Raw genomic sequence first — 20,196 nt, 5'->3', positions numbered from 1 at the left:
GCACAGGAAGGAAGTCTAGCCGCTATAGGATGGTGGTGGTGATGATGATGGGGGTGATGGTGGTGATGATGATGATGGGGGTGGTGGTGATGATGATGATGATGATGGGGGTGGGGATGATGATGGTGATGAGGATTGTGTTTAACTCAAATGCAACAGTTAGGGTTAATGTGAACACTGGGATTCTATACCAACAACCATTTCTAACTTTACTCATTACAAGATGGTCATGGTGGTGATGAAGATGATGGGGTGGTGGTGATGATGGTGGTGGTGGGGGTGACGATGATTATTGTGTTTAACTCAAATGCAACAGTTAGAGTTAATGTGAACACTGGGATTCTATACCAACAACCATTTCTAGCTTTACTCATTACAAGATAATGCAATTTGTATTCTATTCAAGATAGTTTACCTACTGTTCCCTGATAAGCACAATCACTGTTGTGAAAGGAAAGGTAAATATCCTTATTGCCTGGCCCTGGTACGTCACTGCACTGTCCTCAGTATGATTGTTCTGTCTTGTCTGCAGCCCTTATGTGATTGGAACCATGAACCAGGGAGTGTCTTCCTCTCCCAACCTTGAGCTTCACCACAATTTCAGGTATGTGTACCTTCACCAACACTCAAACCAGGATTCAAAAGCTTCATTTGCTCTTTGCTTTTAACATATTGTTTTTCCTGTACAGACGACATATTCAAGCAGATTCGCTAACTAACATGATTTTGGGTCATTTTTCTTTTTTTTTTAAACTCTGTTTATTCAATTTTACACACAAGACAACACAAAACAATATAAATAATATACTCAACTAGAAAAAAAATAAAAAGAAGAATAGCTTTAAAGATACCTGTACTTTGGACAAGTTAAACACACCAGGCTACCAAGGTTAAAGGGCACACACCTCACCATTGTTCCTGTAAACAGACAAGGGATAGGGGGGGGGAGAAATCACCCAACCATCCACTGGACCAAAAATAAAGTTTACAATGCTTTAAAAATATCTAATAATTTTATGTAAGTGTGAACAAAATAAAACATCTAAAAAACAGAGCAAAACAAACTCACATTTTAGTCTCTGACAGGGCCAGATGAACAAGGCAGGTCACATTCAATAAGAATCAATAGGCACATCAACCATCAACCCACAGGGGGGTGAAATACAGACTTATTTTTGTGTTAATATGAATGCCATCAGAGGATGGACTGTTTAAAGACCGGAATGGAGCCCAAGTCTCATAAAACAGTTTGGGGTTCCCACGCGTATTGTATTTAATGTTTTCTAGTTTCAGAGAGCACAACACATCTCCCACCCAATATTTATAAGATGGGGGAGCTGCCATCTTCCAGTTATGTAGTATTAGCCGTCTAGCTAAAAGAGTTGTATAAGCAACAGTGTCCGACTGGATTCTTGACAGGGGGACACCTATGGGCCGTACTCCAAAAGGGGCTATAAGGGGAGACATTTCATATATAGTGTCAGTGTCATATATATCAGAGAAACATTTAAATATGAATTCCCAGAAACCTGACAGTTTGTGACAGCCCCAAAACATATGATACAGTGTGGCTGGTTCTGTTTTACATCGGACACAGGTAGGATCAGAATCTGAGAATATTCGTCCCAGTTTGGCTTGGAGCCTTTTTCAACAGTAAGATGTGCTGTATTCTTTTTAAAAGGGTGACTATAAAAAATATAAATGCAACTCAATTAAAAATGAATCAATAGTCAATAGTAAAACTACCAATAAGAACATTATGATTATGTACAGTATTTAATCAACATTTAATTCCTGCTTCCACTAGTAGAAACAATAATACCACCACCAGGCCTACTGCCACAAAATAGTTGTGTGGGTGTCTTTCAAACCATGAAGTCAGTCGACTTGGGCGACCTGACAAAATTCACATATTAAATATTTCTATAGATCTGTCATTCTAATTGAAAGTAAGTTCTATATGAGCCATTTCTATGCTTCCCGTTAAGTTTAGTTTTTGCGTCTTTAAATGGTTTTGTGCACCAGCTTCAAACAGCTGAAAATACAATATTTTTGGTTATGGAAAATATATTTCACAGCGGTTTAGATGATACAATGATTCTCTACACTATACTATCTGGTTTTGTTACGTAAACTGGAATTAGGTTAACTATTAGAATTTTTCTAAACAGGCAATGGTGGAGTGATTTATGCATAGTGCATCTTAAACTTGGCTAATTAGCTTTGCTAATTTGACCTGATATCATTTTAGGCCTTACACACGTGGTCATTTTTTACGTGACATATTTGAGAAGATAATTACATGACTAATGTGGCGACAGATATATTTGTCATTGGGTGCATGCAAAATCACACTGACATTCATTGATTAACATTTTCATCACACTGTCACCATGGAAGGTACAGGAAACAGCCCAGCATTTCATAAAATGCCATGAGGCCAAATGTGGCTCAACCTCCACGCTGATACTGGCCTTCCTGACTATGAGTCGGAATTACAATATGGAATGATCAAACCAGAGTGCAAGCCTCAGAACAAGCAGTCATCTTTATTATGACAACTGACAACAGAGCAGTCATCTTTATTATGACAACTGACAACAGAGCAGTCATCACCAATGGGGCTTTATTTGGGATACAGATTTCAAATATATGCCAAACATCCATCCCCCAAACGGCCCTTATCTTTCGGCCAAACTTGCATGGAATTTCTCTAATGCTGAATTCCAAATCGACCTCTAGTGCCATTCTCTAGTCACTGATCTGAAAGAATTGGATCTAGGTATAAGAAACTTGATGCTCCATATTTTCTTTCCATAGGCTGATTGGAATAACCACCACATCCAATCATTTCAGGTCTACCGGAATCATGTAGCCTCCAATTCCATCACAGATGCTCCATAGAGTGTGATGTCATACATGTTGTCTCGTCGTCCTCTTCCCCTGTCTCCAGGTGGGTGCTGTGTGCCAACCACACAGAGCCGGTCAAGGGTTTCCTGGGCCGGTTTCTGCGCAGGAAGCTGATCGAGACGGAGATCAACAGGAACATGCGCAGCAATGACCTCATCAAGGTCATCGACTGGATTCCCAAGACGTGGCAGCACCTCAACGGCTTCCTGGAGGCCCACAGCTCCTCAGACGTCACCATCGGTTAGACAATGCCCCACACACACACACACTTTGAATTCACATATTTCAAATGATATTGTGAACATTGCACACATGACACCTAATAAGTGTATTTTGGTTTTGTGGCTTTGGCTATGTGAGGTAATGCCTTGCTCAAACTGAAAGCTGCTACATGGTCAATCAGACGTCTGCATTGGCCGAGCAGCATTTACAGTGATATGGCCTCTGCAGAAGTCAGGGCATTCATACTTCTTGCTCTTCGCTGAGCAGCACAGAGCTGTTGTCTAGGAAGTGAGTTTGTATTTATGCAGGACCTGCCGTCCCCATGTACCGTCGACCAATCATGTCAATGCGGAGCTATACAGAGCCCTCCGGATTATTACAACATTTGAGAGGCGCACGGTGATGCGGTACAGAGCTCAATTTAGCCTCTGCGTCACACCATCCGTACTGCGCCTCCGACCACATTTTCCAATCAAGCATGAATTGTCTCTGATCCCACAAAACACACGGAATGTGTTGTGTTCTGCCTTCAGGTCCCAGGCTCTTCCTGTCCTGCCCCATGGATGCAGATGGCTCGCGGGTGTGGTTCACTGACCTATGGAACTACTCCCTGGTGCCTTACCTGCTGGAAGCCGTCAGAGAAGGGCTCCAGGTGGGTACAGACGGAGGTCAAAGGACACAAAGTAGAGGGGTACCGGTGTAGGGTGAAGTTGCCCCTGTCATCAGCATCTAGGATTTCTCCTTTCGCTTAACTCATTTCTCGTTTTGTGGCCACCATTACAGCTGTACGGCAAGAGGGCGGCGTGGGAGGACCCGTCCAAGTGGGTGAAGGACACCTACCCCTGGAGATCTGCCTCCTTGCAGCATGACAGCCAGGCCCTGCTCCAGTTACGGCCAGAGGACGTGGGCTATGACGGCTACAGCTCCTCCAAAGAGGGCGCCTCCTCCAAACAAGTGTCACAGAGTGACACGGAAGGAGACCCACTGGTAAGGACAAATTAAAACAAAGCCCTGAAATGCTGAAAGAAGGTCCAGTACGGGGATTTCTCATTTCTGAAGAAGACCATTGACTGTCGAAACGTCAGTCTTTTAAGCTTGTCTAATAAAACTATGTGTCTTTAATGGTGAGCGAGTGTTGCACCTTTTCCTGTCCCATTATTTAATTTCCTTCAAATATGTTTTGGAGCATCGTTAAACATTATTGAACATTATTGAATTAAGTTTCCACCCTGAACCCTTCTTCCAGCACTTCAGTTTTACTTCAGTTTTACTTCAGTTTTAGAGTCCTAGGACTGAGCACCACTTCAGTGGTCCAGAAAATATAGACACAATGGTTAGAGAGCCAGCACAACACAATGATTCAGGGAGGCAGGTAGCCTAGTGGTTAGAGAGCCAGCACAACACAATGATTCAGGGAGGCAGGTAGCCTAGTGGTTAGAGAGCCAGCACAACACAATCATTCAGGGAGGCAGGTAGCCTAGTGGTTAGAGAGCCAGCACAACACAATGATTCAGGGAGGCAGGTAGCCTAGTGGTTAGAGAGCCAGCACAACACAATGATTCAGGGAGGCAGGTAGCCTAGTGGTTAGAGAGCCAGCACAACACAATAATTCAGGGAGGCAGGTAGCCTAGTGGTTAGAGAGCCAGCACAACACAATGATTCAGGGAGGCAGGTAGCATAGTGGTTAGAGAGCCAGCACAACACAATGATTCAGGGAGGCAGGTAGCCTAGTGGTTAGAGAGCCAGCACAACACAATGATTCAGGGAGGCAGGTAGCCTAGTGGTTAGAGAGCCAGCACAACACAATGATTCAGGGAGGCAGGTAGCCTAGTGGTTAGAGAGCCAGCACAACACAATGATTCAGGGAGGCAGGTAGCCTAGTGGTTAGAGAGCCAGCACAACACAATGATTCAGGGAGGCAGGTAGCCTAGTGGTTAGAGAGCCAGCACAACACAATGATTCAGGGAGGCAGGTAGCCTAGTGGTTAGAGAGCCAGCACAACACAATGATTCAGGGAGGCAGGTAGCCTAGTGGTTAGAGAGCCAGCACAACACAATGATTCAGGGAGGCAGGTAGCCTAGTGGTTAGAGAGCCAGCACAACACAATGATTCAGGGAGGCAGGTAGCCTAGTGGTTAGAGAGCCAGCACAACACAATGATTCAGGGAGGCAGGTAGCCTAGTGGTTAGAGAGCCAGCACAACACAATGATTCAGGGAGGCAGGTAGCCTAGTGGTTAGAGAGCCAGCACAACACAATGATTCAGGGAGGCAGGTAGCCTAGTGGTTAGAGAGTTGGGCCAATAACCAAAAGGTTGCTAGAACGAATCCCAGAGCTGATAAGGTGAAAATCTGTCGTTCTGCCCCTGAACATGACAGTTAACCCACTGTTCCTAGGCCGTCATTGTTCTCAACTGACTTGCCTTGTTAAATAAAGGTAAAATATTTTTTTTTTAAACATGATGAAGACTGAAATCACAGGCATGTTCTAACTGATAGCCGATTCTAATGCTGATATGAATGGCCGTTTTATTTGTACAGTGATATGTAAAATAGAGTCATATGAAAAGAGTTTTACGTTTACTGAAGCTAAGGGAATTTACATGAAGGAGACCATGTTGGTGGACATAATAATAAGAAATAATAAACTATAAAAAAAGACATCAGTGAGTAAAGCTAGTTTCCAAGGATACCAATAACAAACGTGACAGCAGATGACCTTGTCTTTTGAAAGAAGAAAAGACAAAGGGGGATTTAAACACACAACCACCCCCCTATACACACACACACACACACACACACACACACACACACAACCCATTAAGCTCTGAAATGTCAGCAGCTCGTTATTCGGATGACTACACTTTAATTCCACTTTGTGCGTGATAAACCGTGTGGCAGGCGATTCCTGGGGAGTTGAATACGAATGGGCTTTCTCTGTTGGCCACTTAATCCTCAACACATTACTGTGTAATCATCAGAGGAGGCCTGCACAGAGCTTTCCAGCCCTGGCCGCTCGCCTCCCTATAGGCCCACCAGGACCATTACAGGGAAAATGAAGACCGCTGTGCCAGGTGCTTTCCATATATGGTAGGAATGGGCCACTGCGTTCCTCAGGGCCTTGAGGATCGGCTGGTTTTTCATCTTTCTTTTAAAACCACGTCTGCTGTAGACCTGAGGAACCAGGTGTGTGTGCACTTGTGTGCAATTAAGCACGATGCAAGTGGAAAAAGCAGCTGACACTCCCTGGTGTCTATCTCTGATAAAGGACCACTGCACTGTCACCTTAATGATAATACCCCGTCTAAGACCTTGTAGTTGTGATAGTGGACTCTGAATAGCAATGTGGTGTTGGCTCTCTTTTTGTTCACCAGTCTTTTTATTGGTTGTTTGTTTTCTGTGTTTTCCAGATGAACATGCTAATGAGGCTGCAGGAGGCGGCCAACTACTCCAGCGCGCAGAGCTGCGACAGCGACAGCGCCAGTCACCATGACGACCAGCTGGACTCGTCGCTGGAGTCGGCGCTCTAGACGAGAGCTCGGAGAGGAGACCTCAGATGGAGTGACGGAGCGGAGCGCTTTTCAGCGTGGCGTCAGCGAGACGTGGCGGCTCGAACACTTCCAGGCACCCCACACATAACACAGAGAGATGTGTGTAGTCAGGAGATGTCTGTTAGCGGGGTCCGGGGGATTAAGCCCTCTGACAAAATGGAGTAGATTTTTGTGTATGGTGGTTGAGACACAGTCCTCCATTTCTCCACTGGATGTGGCATCCCAAAATGCAGGCTGCACGTACACAGTGAGACAATTATGTCTGTGGTTCTACACCATACAACTGGAATTGACATTATAGTTTGAATTATGTTGATTCACAGTTGTTGTATTAACTACGGATGTTTACAAGGGCCAAATTCTGGTTTTGTTTACTAAGGTGCTGAACAAAAAGGCACGTATTCCTCCCGTCAAACCCTGACCTCAGACGAGCCACATGGTGCTGGTCCCGTGCTTAAACCTGTCCCTAGTTTACAGCCAACGCCAAGACCCTCCGTACACCCCTCGCCAACAAGCACAAAAAGAGCACTGTGTGTCGTCCAACCTACTGCTACTGTGAAACAATGGACAAGTGCCCGTGTTACCGTTTGATATACTGCCAAGGGCACTGTGACGTGTCCGTCCACATCCACAGTCCTTTTAGGCTTTTCACACTAGCAGACCTGTTGTTCACCCTTTCCTTAAAAGATGGACAGCACTATGCCAACAGATGGGTGCTGAAGGGAGGGGTGGCTCCTTCAATCCAAGGGCCAGGTCAAGAACAGTACAAGCCTGATATTGGTGCTTTCTCAATGCAAAGCTCTGAGACGGGTGTATTACTTCAGCCTTTGGCTCCCTGCTGACCATCCCGAGTGGATAGGAGATTGACAGGAACACACACTTCCTGACACACAACCATTCAAATGAAGTGGTCCCGTATCGTCTCAGTGGGTGCTTTAATTTCAGTACAGTGAAGGAGAGTTTTATAACTACTTTTAGGCCAAAATATCTCACAGATCCTGTCAAAGTATGTTGCCCAAAACCATCCACTTTTGTTTCTGACAGTAATATTGTACAAGCAAAATGGCTGTTATACTGTATTTGCAAGTGGAACTGACCAATTGTATAAAAGTTCAAAGGGGTGGGCATTTTTTTAGTTGTTGCTTTTACCCAGTTGAGCTGGGTTCACTTGAAATGTCATGAGCACAACCCGACCCTTTTGATTTTATAGCCTAAGGAGCATGTTTTAAGCTTTCTAGGGGGGAACATTTTGAAGGAGACTTTTACTTTTACATAACAGCGTGTGGAAGGGACAGAAGCCATTTTGGATTTTGATTGTCCTTCCTCCATTAATGAGTGGGTTGGTTTTGCACAGCTAAAGTGGGGGTGTAAATAATAAAGTATTGCACAGTGAATCAGAGATGCATTCTTCCCTGTTGATGTTATATTACGCTTTAACTCGCTGAGAATTATTGTACGTTGCAACAAAAATACAAAATAGAAATGCAAAAAACCAACAAGCTGTCAGAAACAGGTGTATGTCTTGTGGTGATTGGCTGTCTTGCCTATGCAGGAGGCATGCGATGTACAGTATGATATTATTATTTTAAAACGCTGTATGTTAATGTTCACTAAATCACTGATTTGAGGAGCAAACCATTCAATTTATCACTGATTTGAGGAGCAAACCATTCAATTTATCAAGAAAAGCAAATCTGGTCATTGTCACAGATTTCCCTTTTGTGTATTCTCTGGAACTAGCATTTGGTGACTCATCCCCCTATTCAACAGGCGAAAATTCACTTCACAAAGCATTACACTGTAACATTTCTGAATATACTTTCATTCAGTCTTGTATTCGGTTTTAGTAGAATCTTTTTTTTTTTTTTTGACATCCCATTCTGAGGTACTATTTTCCTGCTGTTGTGCTATTTACAATTCCAAATAACAGGTGCTACTGGTCAACTAAATCTATCAGAATCCATTTTCTGCAGAAAATGTTGTCACAACCTCAGGACAAGCTCTTGTTGTCATCACTTGGCTGTGACAAATGTATGTTTTATTTAGTTTTTCCACGCATCATCGTTGGTCTACCCCATCAGCCTGCCTGCATCTAAACTTAGAGCCTGACACACACACACACACACAGTCAGTAAGACATAGCTCCCCTCCAACACAGCAGACATCTAGTCACTCCTCCCTGCTCCCCTAGGACACAATCAGTTGCCTAGTTAACCAGATGTTTTCACAACACAAACAGTGTACCATTATGTCATGGTGACACCATACAATCTCAATGACATCTCAGTTGAAAACATTTACTGCTTTGAGAGAAGAGTTTCTTTTTTGGTTGAAACATTTGTCCTTAAATGTTTTATATTTTGTACATTTGTATGTAACATATCGTGTAAATAGACAGAGACAGCGATTTAAATCATCTGGAGGGATTTTGTAGTCTTTGTAAAGCCCTAATAAATGGTATTTGGTGTCACATGAGCAAACAATGCGTCCTGTTCTATCTCATGTCTCTGATCATTTGTTCTCCTCCATATCTTTCCTCTGGTACAGACTTGGAGATATCCCAAACAAATGTTAACACACACAACTGCTCTTACCTTTATTTACGGTCGCTGTTTGCTAGTGTGCAGTTTTATTTAAACATACATTTGTTTGGGATTAAACGTTGTTCCTGCCAGAACCAGCACCTGTATCTGGACATACACTAGAGCTGCGGACAGGGTTTCCACTTGGTTCTACCACTATGTCTAAACTTAACATGAACCTTTCCCTCATAGAGAATCATGTTGGGGATGGAACGTTGTTCCTGCCAGAACCAGCACCTGTATCTGGACATACAGTACAGCTGGGGACAGGGTGTCCACTTGGTTCTACCACTATGTCTAAACTTAACATGAACCTTTCCCTCATAGAGAATCATGTTGGGGATGGAACGTTGTTCCTGCCAGAACCAGCACCTGTATCTGGACATACACTAGAGCTGGGGACAGGGTGTCCACTTGGTTCTACCACTATGTCTAAACTTAACATGAACCTTTCCCTCATAGAGAATCATGTTGGGGATGGAACGTTGTTCCTGCCAGAACCAGCACCTGTATCTGGACATACAGTAGAGCTGGGGACAGGGTTTCCACTTGGTTCTACCACTATGTCTAAACTTAACATGAACCTTTCCCTCATAGAGAATCATGTTGGGGATGGAACGTTGTTCCTGCCAGAACCAGCACCTGTATCTGGACATACAGTAGAGCTGGGGACAGGGTTTCCACTTGGTTCTACCACTATGTCTAAACTTAACATGAACCTTTCCCTCATAGAGAATCATGTTGGGGATGGAAGGTGCTGGCTGGGTAACATTATTGTGCCCAATAGATTATGCCACTATAACCGATTACTGTGCCACTGTAACGGATGTGAAACGGCTAGCTTAGTTAGCAGTGTGCGCTAAATAGCGTTTCAATCGGTGACGTTGCTCTGAGACCTTGAAGTAGTGGTTCCCCTTGCTCTGCAAGGGCCGCGACTTTTGTGGAGCGATGGGTAACGATGCTTCGTGGGTGTCAGTTGTTGATGTGTGCAGAAGGTCCCTAGTTCGCGCCCGGGTATGGGCGAAGGGACGGTCTAAACTTATACCACTCCAGAGCTTTGCCAACAAGTGTTTGTCTATCATTCAGCTTTGGCTTACCTATCCGTGTCAGTGAGCTACTGGATGAGTAATGGCCAACCCTGTGAGCCACTCCAGAACTCTGACCACAAGTGCTTTGAAATTCTAAAAAGCTCACTTGACGAGCAACACATTATGTTGCTCGTCCAACAAAAGCGGGTGTCAATGTTCACTAAGAAAGATGTCAGCAACTCCACTTCCAGTTAGGTTAAATGGCCAATTGTTATTAACGGGTTCCTTCAAATGTGCTTTAATTGATAAATAAAAAAAATTAAACTTAGTTTCTGAAAGTACAGAAGAGGAATAATTAGTAATTATAATACAATATCAGGTATAAGCAATATTACAATACATTTATATTATGAACTGCTATAATAGTAAGCGGTAACATTGATAATGGGAGATTCTCAATTGTATCCTTCTTGCGTCCTCTCTCCTTGCCGCCTCCTCAAAACCCATTGGATGAGAATGCTAGTGGTCCCGCCCCTCTGACCCTTCCTTCCATTGAGTTTTGAGAAGGGGGCGATGAGAGAGGACACGAGGAGAATGCAATTGAGAAAAGACCCTTGAGTTATAACTACCAGTAGTTACATGGGGAAATCTAACGATTCAATGGAAATTGATTGGAAGGATTGGGGAAGAATGGGAGTGTGAGTGAGGGTTGGAAGGATTGGGGAAGAATGGGAGTGTGAGTGAGGGTTGGAGGGATTGGGGAAGAATGGGAGTGTGAGTGAGGGTTGGAGGGATTGGGGAAGAATGGGAGTGTGAGTGAGGGTTGGAAGGATTGGGGAAGAATGGGAGTGTGAGTGAGGGTTGGAGGGATTGGGGAAGAATGGGAGTGTGAGTGAGGGTTGGAAGGATTGGGGAAGAATGGGAGTGTGAGTGAGGGTTGGAAGGATTGGGGAAGAATGGGAGTGTGAGTGAGGGTTGGAGGGATTGGGGAAGAATGGGAGTGTGAGTGAGGGTTGGAGGGATTGGGGAAGAATGGGAGTGTGAGTGAGGGTTGGAAGGATTGGGGAAGAATGGGAGTGTGAGTGAGGGTTGGAAGGATTGGGGAAGAATGGGAGTGTGAGTGAGGGTTGGAAGGATTGGGGAAGAATGGGAGTGTGAGTGAGGGTTGGAAGGATTGGGGAAGAATGGGAGTGTGAGTGAGGGTTGGAAGGATTGGGGAAGAATGGGAGTGTGAGTGAGGGTTGGAAGGATTGGGGAAGAATGGGAGTGTGAGTGAGGGTTGGAAGGATTGGGGAAGAATGGGAGTGTGAGTGAGGGTTGGAAGGATTGGGGAAGAATGGGAGTGTGAGTGAGGGTTGGAAGGATTGGGGAAGAATGGGAGTGTGAGTGAGGGTTGGAGGTCGGAAATGGCGGCGAGTATTGCAGACGAAATGAGGGAAATTGAGAAAAGGTTGGTGAAACAACAGCTATGCTGAAATGAGGACAATATGGGTGTCAGTTCTGATGCTATGGAGAGGGAGGATGAGGGTCAAGGACCTGAATGGTCAGTAGTGGAAAGACATAGGAAGAAGACAGATCATGACACAGAAAGTAGTGGATTGTCTAGTAAGGAAAGCATAAAGAGGGCCAAGGTAGGAACCAATAGTAATGGAGTGTTGGAGTGGAAATTGTGATGGTGTTTGATGAGACCACAGGGCCTCACTTACACCCTATATGACGAGCTAACGCTGTAGAGAAAGAGGAAGGTGAAGTGAAATTAGCTCAGTTCATTGGAAATAGTAGATTATTAATATTGTGTGGTAGTCAGGCCTAGCAAGAGAAGATACTGGAAATGGAAAAGCTTAATGGAAAGAAGATTAAAAGCCATGTCCCTGGTGTTTATGCTAGATTGATGGGAGTCATCACTGGGGTCCCAATATCTATGTCCACAGATGACAATTAAAGACAATGTGAAGGCAGGCAGAGTGATTGAGGCCAAAAGGTTGTTCAGTAGGAAAGAGAATCAAAGAAGTGAAAGATTATCAATGATGTCTTGCCGGGAAAAGTACAAACAGGATTCCTTAGTTTCAATGTCAGAGAATTTGTCCCATATGCACAGCAGTGTTTTAAATGCCAAAGAATGGGACGTGTAGCTGCTCAGTGTAAAGGAAAGAAAAGATGTGCCAAGTGTGGAGGGGCACATGATTACGGTGAAAACAATGTGAAGGTTAAGTACTGTAACTGTGGGTGGAGAACACAGTGCAGCATTAGGTGGATGTCAGTTACAGAGAAAGGAGGAGCAGTCATGATGGTTTGGAAGCTTGTTCAGAAATATTGTGCTCATGCATGTGTGGTGTCAAAGGACACTTTGATAATGAATAAAGTTGACTTCAAAGCTTTTATTGGTAAGGTTATCAATACGACTCGGGTTGAGGAAAGCAGAAATGCCAGGTTGAAGGTTATTGTGGAGACGGCAAAAGAGATATTGGGGGTAATAGACTGTTGAAATGGTTGTTGACATGCTGAACAGTCCTAAGGGTGGAGTGATTCAGCATGATATAAAGTTTAATGGGGTTGGGGAGGGTGTGGTAGAATTTTAGGTTTTGAATTTTATTTTCATGGTAGTACAGACTTGGGCAGATCATGATTGATCGTACATTCCAGCACAGTAGGTGGCGGCATGCACTTTAGGGAGGAGTAGTAGAGATCTACCAGTACAGAGGGATATGCCACAAAGTGATATAAGTTTCAGTAAGATTGCATTTTTAGCATTTATAGAAATGGTTATCAACTGTACTGCAGGGATGGAACAGAAGTTGCATAAAATTGACATTGTGGTGGCAGCTGCAGAGAGGTATTTGGGTGTGTGAGACTTGACATCAGAAGAGTTACAGGATGTGTTAAGTGGTGATGTCACATCCTTTCAGGGTGCTGGCTTGAGGTAGGAATAAATACATGTAATTAGTGGAGTAGGGTGGTGTTAATTTAATAATTTGTTTTATGTGTGAGTGTAATGTTAGATGGTAGGGTATTTATTTAGTAAATTTTTATTTTTCAAGCAAAGTATAAGGGAGTTGTACTCCAGTCTAGTAGGTGGCGGTAAAGCAACAAATTGGATGCCAACCGCCGTTAAACCTCGAAGAAGAAGCCACTAGGTAGAGGCAAAGAGTAAGAAATAGACAGGGCTACGATAGCACTGGACGGTGCTTTTCGTCCACACACTTCCTGAAAATGGGCTCGGAAGAGAGTTTGGACACGAAAGGCGCTTTGGTATCTTTACCAAAACACTCATACTGGTTTGACTTTTGGCTGTTTGTGATGTTTGACATCGCATTTTTCCTCGTTATGTATTTCATAGTTCCCTAGCTAAAATGGTAAGTTTGAGTACAACTGCAAAACCCCAGATAGCTAGCTACAAATTAGACTTGCTAGCTATGGTGGATAAGGAAGTGAGAGTGCCAGTTAAGTTAGTTGTGTTTGGGCACACCCTGTGTATTTTAAAGTTAGCTAATTTATCATATTAAAAAATAAATATACAAATACCACTTTTTGTATCTGGTTGCGCACCTGAACATGTGTATTCAAGGTTATTAATAAATTGTTGAATTGTATCCCTTGCAGGAGTGACTTGGGATTCTACACTTGAAGTGCTGCCCCCTTTAATCATGACCCCCTGTTGGCTGAAATGATCGATCTTTAAAAAGGAGTGTTTACACCACTGAGGTATAAGGTCGGTATAACCCCTCGACCAGATTGGTGTTCAAATTATATTGGATGTCTTCCTTTGTTAGGCCTATGTTTTGTTTTTAACTGCCCACATTTTGGTATTATATGGAATATTTACCAGTATTTTTCAGTATGTCCAGAAAATAGCAAAATTGTGAGACCATAACATTTGAATATGCCTGTTGTTGAAATCAAGACAATGATTTGTGGCAGTCTGACTATTTAAAATGTGAAACTCAACTTCAAGACAACACCTCACTCTGGATAAAAGTGGCTGCTAAATGACTGCAATGTCACAAGAACTGCAGGTTAACATGATGAAGCTAGTGGATTAAAGTGTGCTCTCTCTAAAATGTGTATGTCTGATTTGGATATGAGACAATTGAGAGAAGGCGACTTGATTGAGCCACCTAAACATGATGATTGGAACAAGATTACAGCAATAAGGGGAAAGAGATGTATTCCCGGTCTCTTGAACAAAGATCCTACTGAAACTACATCGGCATAAACCAGAGATCTGTAATTCCATGTTGTCTGGAATAAAAGTGATGTACACTATGAGATAAACCCATGTAAATCCCAAAATAAACATGTTTTTTTCTGTCACATTCTGAGATGTCAAAATTATTAGTAAATATGATTCCCCTATGCACATGTTTTATACAAATATATAGTTTGTTTTTGTATCTGTGTTTTTGTAGTAGCACAGTAAATAAAGACAGCTGGAAGTTTACACCAGAGTCGTGCCAATGTATGGTCGGTAGGTGGCAGTATAAGCGCCTTTTCCCATTGATGGACCAGAGAGGAAGAAAACTTTCCCGGAAGATAAAAAAGAAGAGGAAGGACGCTAGCTTGCCAGATAGTGGATAAGCTAAACTATTATACTCCCAAATGTCTTTCTGGGTTTAATATAAACCAAACTAGTTAATTAAAGTTATATAAGTCACAACTCAATTATCCATAATGATGGAAATCTGTGTCACGACAAAACCAGTGGAGAATGCAGGTTCGTTTAAAATAAGTACCCAGCTAACGTTGGCTAGCAACTTGCGGCTACTGTTAGTTATAGCAAAGATACAGGCTGTCTAGGGTGGACCAGCCATTGGGGTAGACTAGCTGCTAGAAGATGGATCGAATATATAAAATTGGGCCACTGATTCACATTTTAGCTACATCTTTATTTGCTAGCGTCTACTCAAGTTATGCGGCAATGTAACGTTATGCCTCCTAACCCGCACTACCAATAATTATTGTCCCAAGATTGTCTCGTCTCTCTCACCAAACTCAATGACCAATTTTTGCCCGTAGATATCTTCCTCCCGTTATCCTCTTTGCGCCTGTTGATACCACCTCTGAGGCTGCTCTCTGCAGCCATGTGGCAAGTAGCGCAACGAAGAGATGTCATGGATTATGAGAAACTAGAGGAGTTCGTCGGCCTTGTGACAGCGACAGTTCCAGACCTGTTGAATGAGAAACAGAGGGCCAAGCTTCTTCTGCGGCTGCGAACAAGGGTTAGTGGCGAATACAGTTAAGGATGTTGTTTTTGTAAACTGGAACCCCTAACAGCAGTAGTTTGGACAGTGTCTTTAGAGCCATCTCTGATTAAAACGGTCTTTCTTTATCTTGCGGTTTATGTAGCTGCTGATTAGTTAGGTTCTGTCCATTTTCCTGATTGCATGGGGGTTGTCCATGGTCCTGATCAGTTGGGTTCTGTCTATTGTCCTGATTGCTCAGGTTCTGTCAGTGGTCATCATTTGTTGGGTGCTGTTGTCTACTTTCTTGAATACTGTTATTCCTTTCAGGTGATACTAGAGTTGTGTTCCGCTGATCATACAGCTGATATCCAGATCATCCAACCCCACCTGGACAGAATTCGCCCCCTTGGACACACAGGGGTAAGTAATGATACTCTGTGGAGGACAACTTCAATTTGGCCTGGGGCCATATGTATCAAACTTCTCGGAGGAGGAGTGCTGATCTAGGATCAGGTCCCCCCTGTCCTTGTAATCCTTTTCATTGTGATATAAAATGCTTAACTGATCCTAAATCGGCTTACTTTGAGATGCTTGATGTATATGGCCCCTGGTCTTTATGGAACCGCCTTTGCCATTCCTATCATTTGAAATGTGCTTATTTAAATCACGTATTTGCCTAGGATAAGATAGAATTAAAACATTGACATAATGAATAAGCAACCGTCAGATCCTTTGCACCAGTTAGCTTGCGCTAATTTCCAGTGCTTGTTCCTATATGTCAAGGCCATCAAGGACTGCAGTGTTGCTCCCTGTTATTTTCAGTGGTGGGTGACGGTGGTTTACTGTTCCCTTATCACTGATAAGTTCTATTTCACAGAGTGGAGATGCTGAGGTGGATGCAGAAGAGGCCATCTTCCTGGAGCTCATCCAGACTTTGCTGAAAGACCCAGCGGAGAGAGAACACTTCTTCCAGGTCAGTCTGCCTCCATCATATGTTAATGTCTCTCTCTCTAGCTTCCTGGTTCTGTTTAGTTACCAAAGACTATTTACAGTCCTTGGAATTATATTGCCCCGGAGGGAAGTTTTCCATAGGTACAGATGTAGGACCAGCTTCCCCGCCCCCAATCTAACCTTGACCATTAGTGGGGTAAATGCAGAACTGACCCAAGATTAGCATCTAGGGTCAACTTCACCCTACACCAATTATATCCCCATCTATCTTGATTCCAGGAGGTGTTTCCGACGGAGTACGGCGCCAGCTATGACACAGATATGCAACTACTTGTGTGGGAATTCCTTTCTAAACTGGAGAAGATATTGCCAGTACCAGACCTTGGACAGGTAGCACAAAGTAACACCTCACTAGGTCACCTTCAGCTGGGTTCAAGTCCCCTTCTGTTATTGTATTGGGAAAATCCTGCAGTGCTGACCATGATGGCAACATTTAGACTGGTTAAGTTATAGGTGGGTAATATCTTCTGTATCTTATTAGGAGAAGATATCCAAGCTGTACTGTCACTTTCTGCACATAACCTCTGCCTTATAGCCACTCTGGGGCCACGCTGTTAGCTGAGGTGCTAGCCACCGGCTTCTCTGGTGTTCTTGAAATGGGCCTAGCATTTTAAAACGTTCCCCGGTGTGAAAAAAAACATGTCAACTTTCCAGCATATTGTCACTCACTTGTTTGCATCTCTGCTCCTATAGACGGTGTCATGGCTCAGTTCTGCTCCCTCTGTCCTGGAGGAGTGTTTGCAGGCCCTCTCTCAACCTGAGGACCTGAAATCCCTGCTGCAACACCACACATGTCTTGAGAACTTGGGCACTCAGAGTAAGGAGGAAATATTGAATGTCTTTCTCTGTTACTACATATAATGAAATGTGGAGACTGTGGTATGTCCTGTAAAAACAACCACCTAATGCTTGTGCTGCCTCTGTCACATTATTAGTCTCCTTTTCCCATTGTATTCCTTCAGGTCACACCGTTGAGATGTCTTCCCAGGTCTTTGCCTGTTCCCAGTGCCCATTCTTTCACATGCAGGAATCCTACCTGCTCCAGCACATTGAGCGAAATCACCCAGAGGAGTACAGCAAGCTCCAGAAAACTGAAGAGAACCCAGCGCTTCCCAGGAAAAAGTTCCCCCGTCCTGAATTCCCCAAGCCTTTCCCCATCCACGCAAGCTCCGAACCCGGTGCTCACACATGCCACGAGTGTGGAAAGACTTTCACTCGCTCGTCAGACGTGACCAGGCACCAGCGCATTCACACAGGGGAGCGTCCGTACACCTGCAAGGAGTGTGACAAGGGTTTCAAAAACTCCTGGGATCTGACGAGGCATCAGCGGATTCACACCGGGGAACGCCCATATATCTGCCCTCAGTGTGGCAAGGGGTTCACCCAACTGGGCCTACTGTCCCTGCACTTCACCAGAACGCCTTGTGGCCAGAGTGCTGATCCCCCACTACAGTCCACAGAGCAACAGGAGGAGCCAAACGACAAAGGGAGTGGTCAGTACAAGTGTCAGAAATGTGGGGCTAGCTTTGACACAGTACTAGAGCGGCTGAAGCATAGGCAAACCCACGTGGTGAATCGCCATTACAAGTGTTCCCAGTGCGAGAAGATCTACGGCCGCCCGTCTGACCTGAGGAGACATCAGATGAAGCACACCGGAGAGAGACCCTTCCCCTGCGCAGAGTGCGGCAAGGGCTTCACTCACGTGTGGCTGCTGAACAAGCACCGGCAAATCCACACCAAGGAGCGGCCGTACCCGTGCCCGGAGTGCGGCAAGAGTTTCACCCAGTTACAGATACTGAACAGACACCAACTGATTCACAACGGGCAGAGGCCTTTCCAGTGCTCCTTCTGCGAGAAAAGCTTTACTCAGCTTGCGGGCCTGACGAGACACGAGAGGATTCATACAGGGGAGAGGCCATACCTCTGCACCGTCTGTCAGAAGACCTTCTTAACACATGGGGAGCTGGTAAGACACCAACGCAGCCACAGCGACTTCAGACCGTTCTCTTGCTCTCAGTGTCCCAAGAGCTTCAAAACCAAGCGTGCACAGAGTGAACACATGAATACCCACACAGGGGAGCGACCGTTCTCCTGCGCACACTGTGGGAAGGAGTTTGCCAAGTCTACTTCCCTCATAAGACACAACCTGATGCACACAGGGGAGAGACCGCATCAGTGCGCTCAGTGTGGCAAGACCTTCCTTACCTCTGGGGAGCTGCTCCTCCACAGGCGAATACACACAGGGGAGCGGCCATACCCGTGCTCGGTCTGTGAACGGAGGTTTAGGTGTTCGTCAGACCTGACCATGCATCTGCGGACACACACAGGAGAGCGCCCATACTCCTGTATGTTGTGTAAAAAGTGCTTCTCCACCTCAACACGTCTCAAAAGGCACCTGCGCACTCACATAGGGAAAGGTGTGTAATCATGGCAAGAACCTTCGAAAATATTGTCATGTATATTAATTTATTTTCCAAATCATGTTTATGGACTGCATTACTGAATAGTATGAGGACACAAAATATATGCATTTTACTACAACTCAGCCTTACAACATGCTCTATTAAAAAATACAATTATGCCTTTAATTCACATTAAACATTTTATTTTAACACTTGGTGTGGAATTTTTCTTGGCTCATCTCTTGAATTTCCCTGTTAACATTTCAACACAAATGTTGTACACACACATTTTCCAACAGTAGACCTGTTCGATCAGCCCACTGCCCATAAACTAGTCAACTGAAAAACAATATGGTGCGCCCTCCCTGATCAGATGGCTTTTCTGTTTCGTTATGAAGTACTGCACCAAGCAAGATTGGTGTGAAATAATTAGAAGTGGAAAGATACCCCTTTAAGGTTAAAGCAACAGTCACGTGAGAAATGTTGAAATAAGCAACCAATGATTTAAATTATCATTGGGCACAATGGTAAGGTTTGGTTAGGTAATTATAATTTGAGGTTGAGTTGACAAAATTAAATTCTAACACTACACAAATATGCTTTCTGATATACTAAGGCTTTTTCTGTTAATGGCATAAACCATATCAAGGATGGACATGTATTTAAACATTTTATTTAGCATGCTTAGGTCATCCGTCTTTTAATCTGATTAAATACTATGGTTCATTATGAAGTATTTTATTACAACTGAACTTTTCTTAAATAAAGTATACAATTTATTATCGGCGGGGGGGGGGTTATCGTGTCGTTCACTACAACCGTCACGCAGCGTAAACGTTAAACCTAACTGAACACACCCCTGGAGTCTAACGAGCTACTGACACCTACTGGTGGAGATCGAGTCGTGTCTGGCGACAAAATTCAGGTGACGATTAACATCTCGCCTGTAAACTTTACAACTGACTTAACAAAACAAGGTTCTACAAAATCCCTTTCTCTTTTATGATTCTGTCAAAACATAATGTCGCTAGCTATTCATGGGTTGCACAGATGCCGCATCATATTGATGTCCAACTGATGCTCAGTCTTTCTGAACTGGGGCTAATGACATTGCTAAAGTAGACAACCTTTGTAGAAAACTAAATTGGCATCATTACGATGTCAAGTTTACTTGAGAAATGGCAGTGTTGGCATCCTGAGCTAGCAAAGTTCGACAGAAAAAGCTAGCAATGCTAACGTTAAGCTAACTAAAATGTCGATGCCCAGTCGTAGCTAGCTAGCTTAAGTTATACTGCATATAAAGTAAATCTGGC

The 20,196-nt window shown here is 43.9% G+C and overlaps 2 protein-coding genes and 1 long non-coding RNA gene across 18 annotated transcripts in view; all 3 read left to right on the top strand.

Moving 5' to 3' along the window:
- Nucleotides 1-8,330, top strand: part of LOC110500961 (neuron navigator 3) — a 508,233-nt gene extending 499,903 nt beyond the window's left edge. For all 16 annotated transcript variants that reach the window (XM_036956987.1, XM_036956988.1, XM_036956980.1 and 13 more), the window contains 5 exons: nt 533-604; nt 2,954-3,150; nt 3,666-3,784; nt 3,916-4,119; nt 6,540-8,330. In XM_036956987.1, coding sequence (XP_036812882.1) covers nt 533-604; nt 2,954-3,150; nt 3,666-3,784; nt 3,916-4,119; nt 6,540-6,659 — 712 coding nt within the window. In that variant the 3' untranslated portion in view covers nt 6,660-8,330. The remainder of the gene's footprint in view (nt 1-532; nt 605-2,953; nt 3,151-3,665; nt 3,785-3,915; nt 4,120-6,539) is intronic.
- Nucleotides 8,331-13,434: 5,104 nt separating this feature from the next.
- On the top strand, nt 13,435-14,601 carry LOC110490666. The gene is made up of 2 exons (XR_002468733.2): nt 13,435-13,643; nt 13,891-14,601. It is a non-coding gene; the product is annotated as an uncharacterized LOC110490666 (long non-coding RNA).
- Nucleotides 14,602-14,791: 190 nt separating this feature from the next.
- Nucleotides 14,792-19,097, top strand: LOC110490637 (zinc finger protein 2 homolog). Its single transcript, XM_021564103.2, has 7 exons — nt 14,792-15,001; nt 15,304-15,506; nt 15,798-15,890; nt 16,348-16,443; nt 16,701-16,811; nt 17,175-17,298; nt 17,444-19,097. The coding sequence occupies exons 1-7, from the start codon at nt 14,959-14,961 to the stop codon at nt 18,904-18,906; spliced, it is 2,133 nt and encodes a 710-aa protein (XP_021419778.1). The 5' UTR covers nt 14,792-14,958; the 3' UTR covers nt 18,907-19,097.
- The last annotated feature ends 1,099 nt before the right edge of the window (nt 19,098-20,196 follow it).

The sequence above is a fragment of the Oncorhynchus mykiss genome, chromosome 21 (assembly GCF_013265735.2).
Source record: "Oncorhynchus mykiss isolate Arlee chromosome 21, USDA_OmykA_1.1, whole genome shotgun sequence".
Lineage (NCBI taxonomy): Eukaryota > Metazoa > Chordata > Actinopteri > Salmoniformes > Salmonidae > Oncorhynchus > Oncorhynchus mykiss.
Note: the sequence above shows the minus strand (reverse complement) of the source record. Positions and strands in the feature narration are given on the sequence as shown.

Bases quoted from the DNA above. Each gene is read 5' to 3' on its own strand.
- LOC110490637 (XM_021564103.2), top strand. From the start codon at position 14,959: ATGATGGAAATCTGTGTCACGACAAAACCAGTGGAGAATGCAG. The intron at 15,002-15,303 runs GTTCGTTTAAAA...TTTTGCCCGTAG, and splicing joins AAAACCAGTGGAGAATGCAG to ATATCTTCCTCCCGTTATCC. The intron at 16,444-16,700 runs GTCAGTCTGCCT...TCTTGATTCCAG, and splicing joins AGAGAGAACACTTCTTCCAG to GAGGTGTTTCCGACGGAGTA.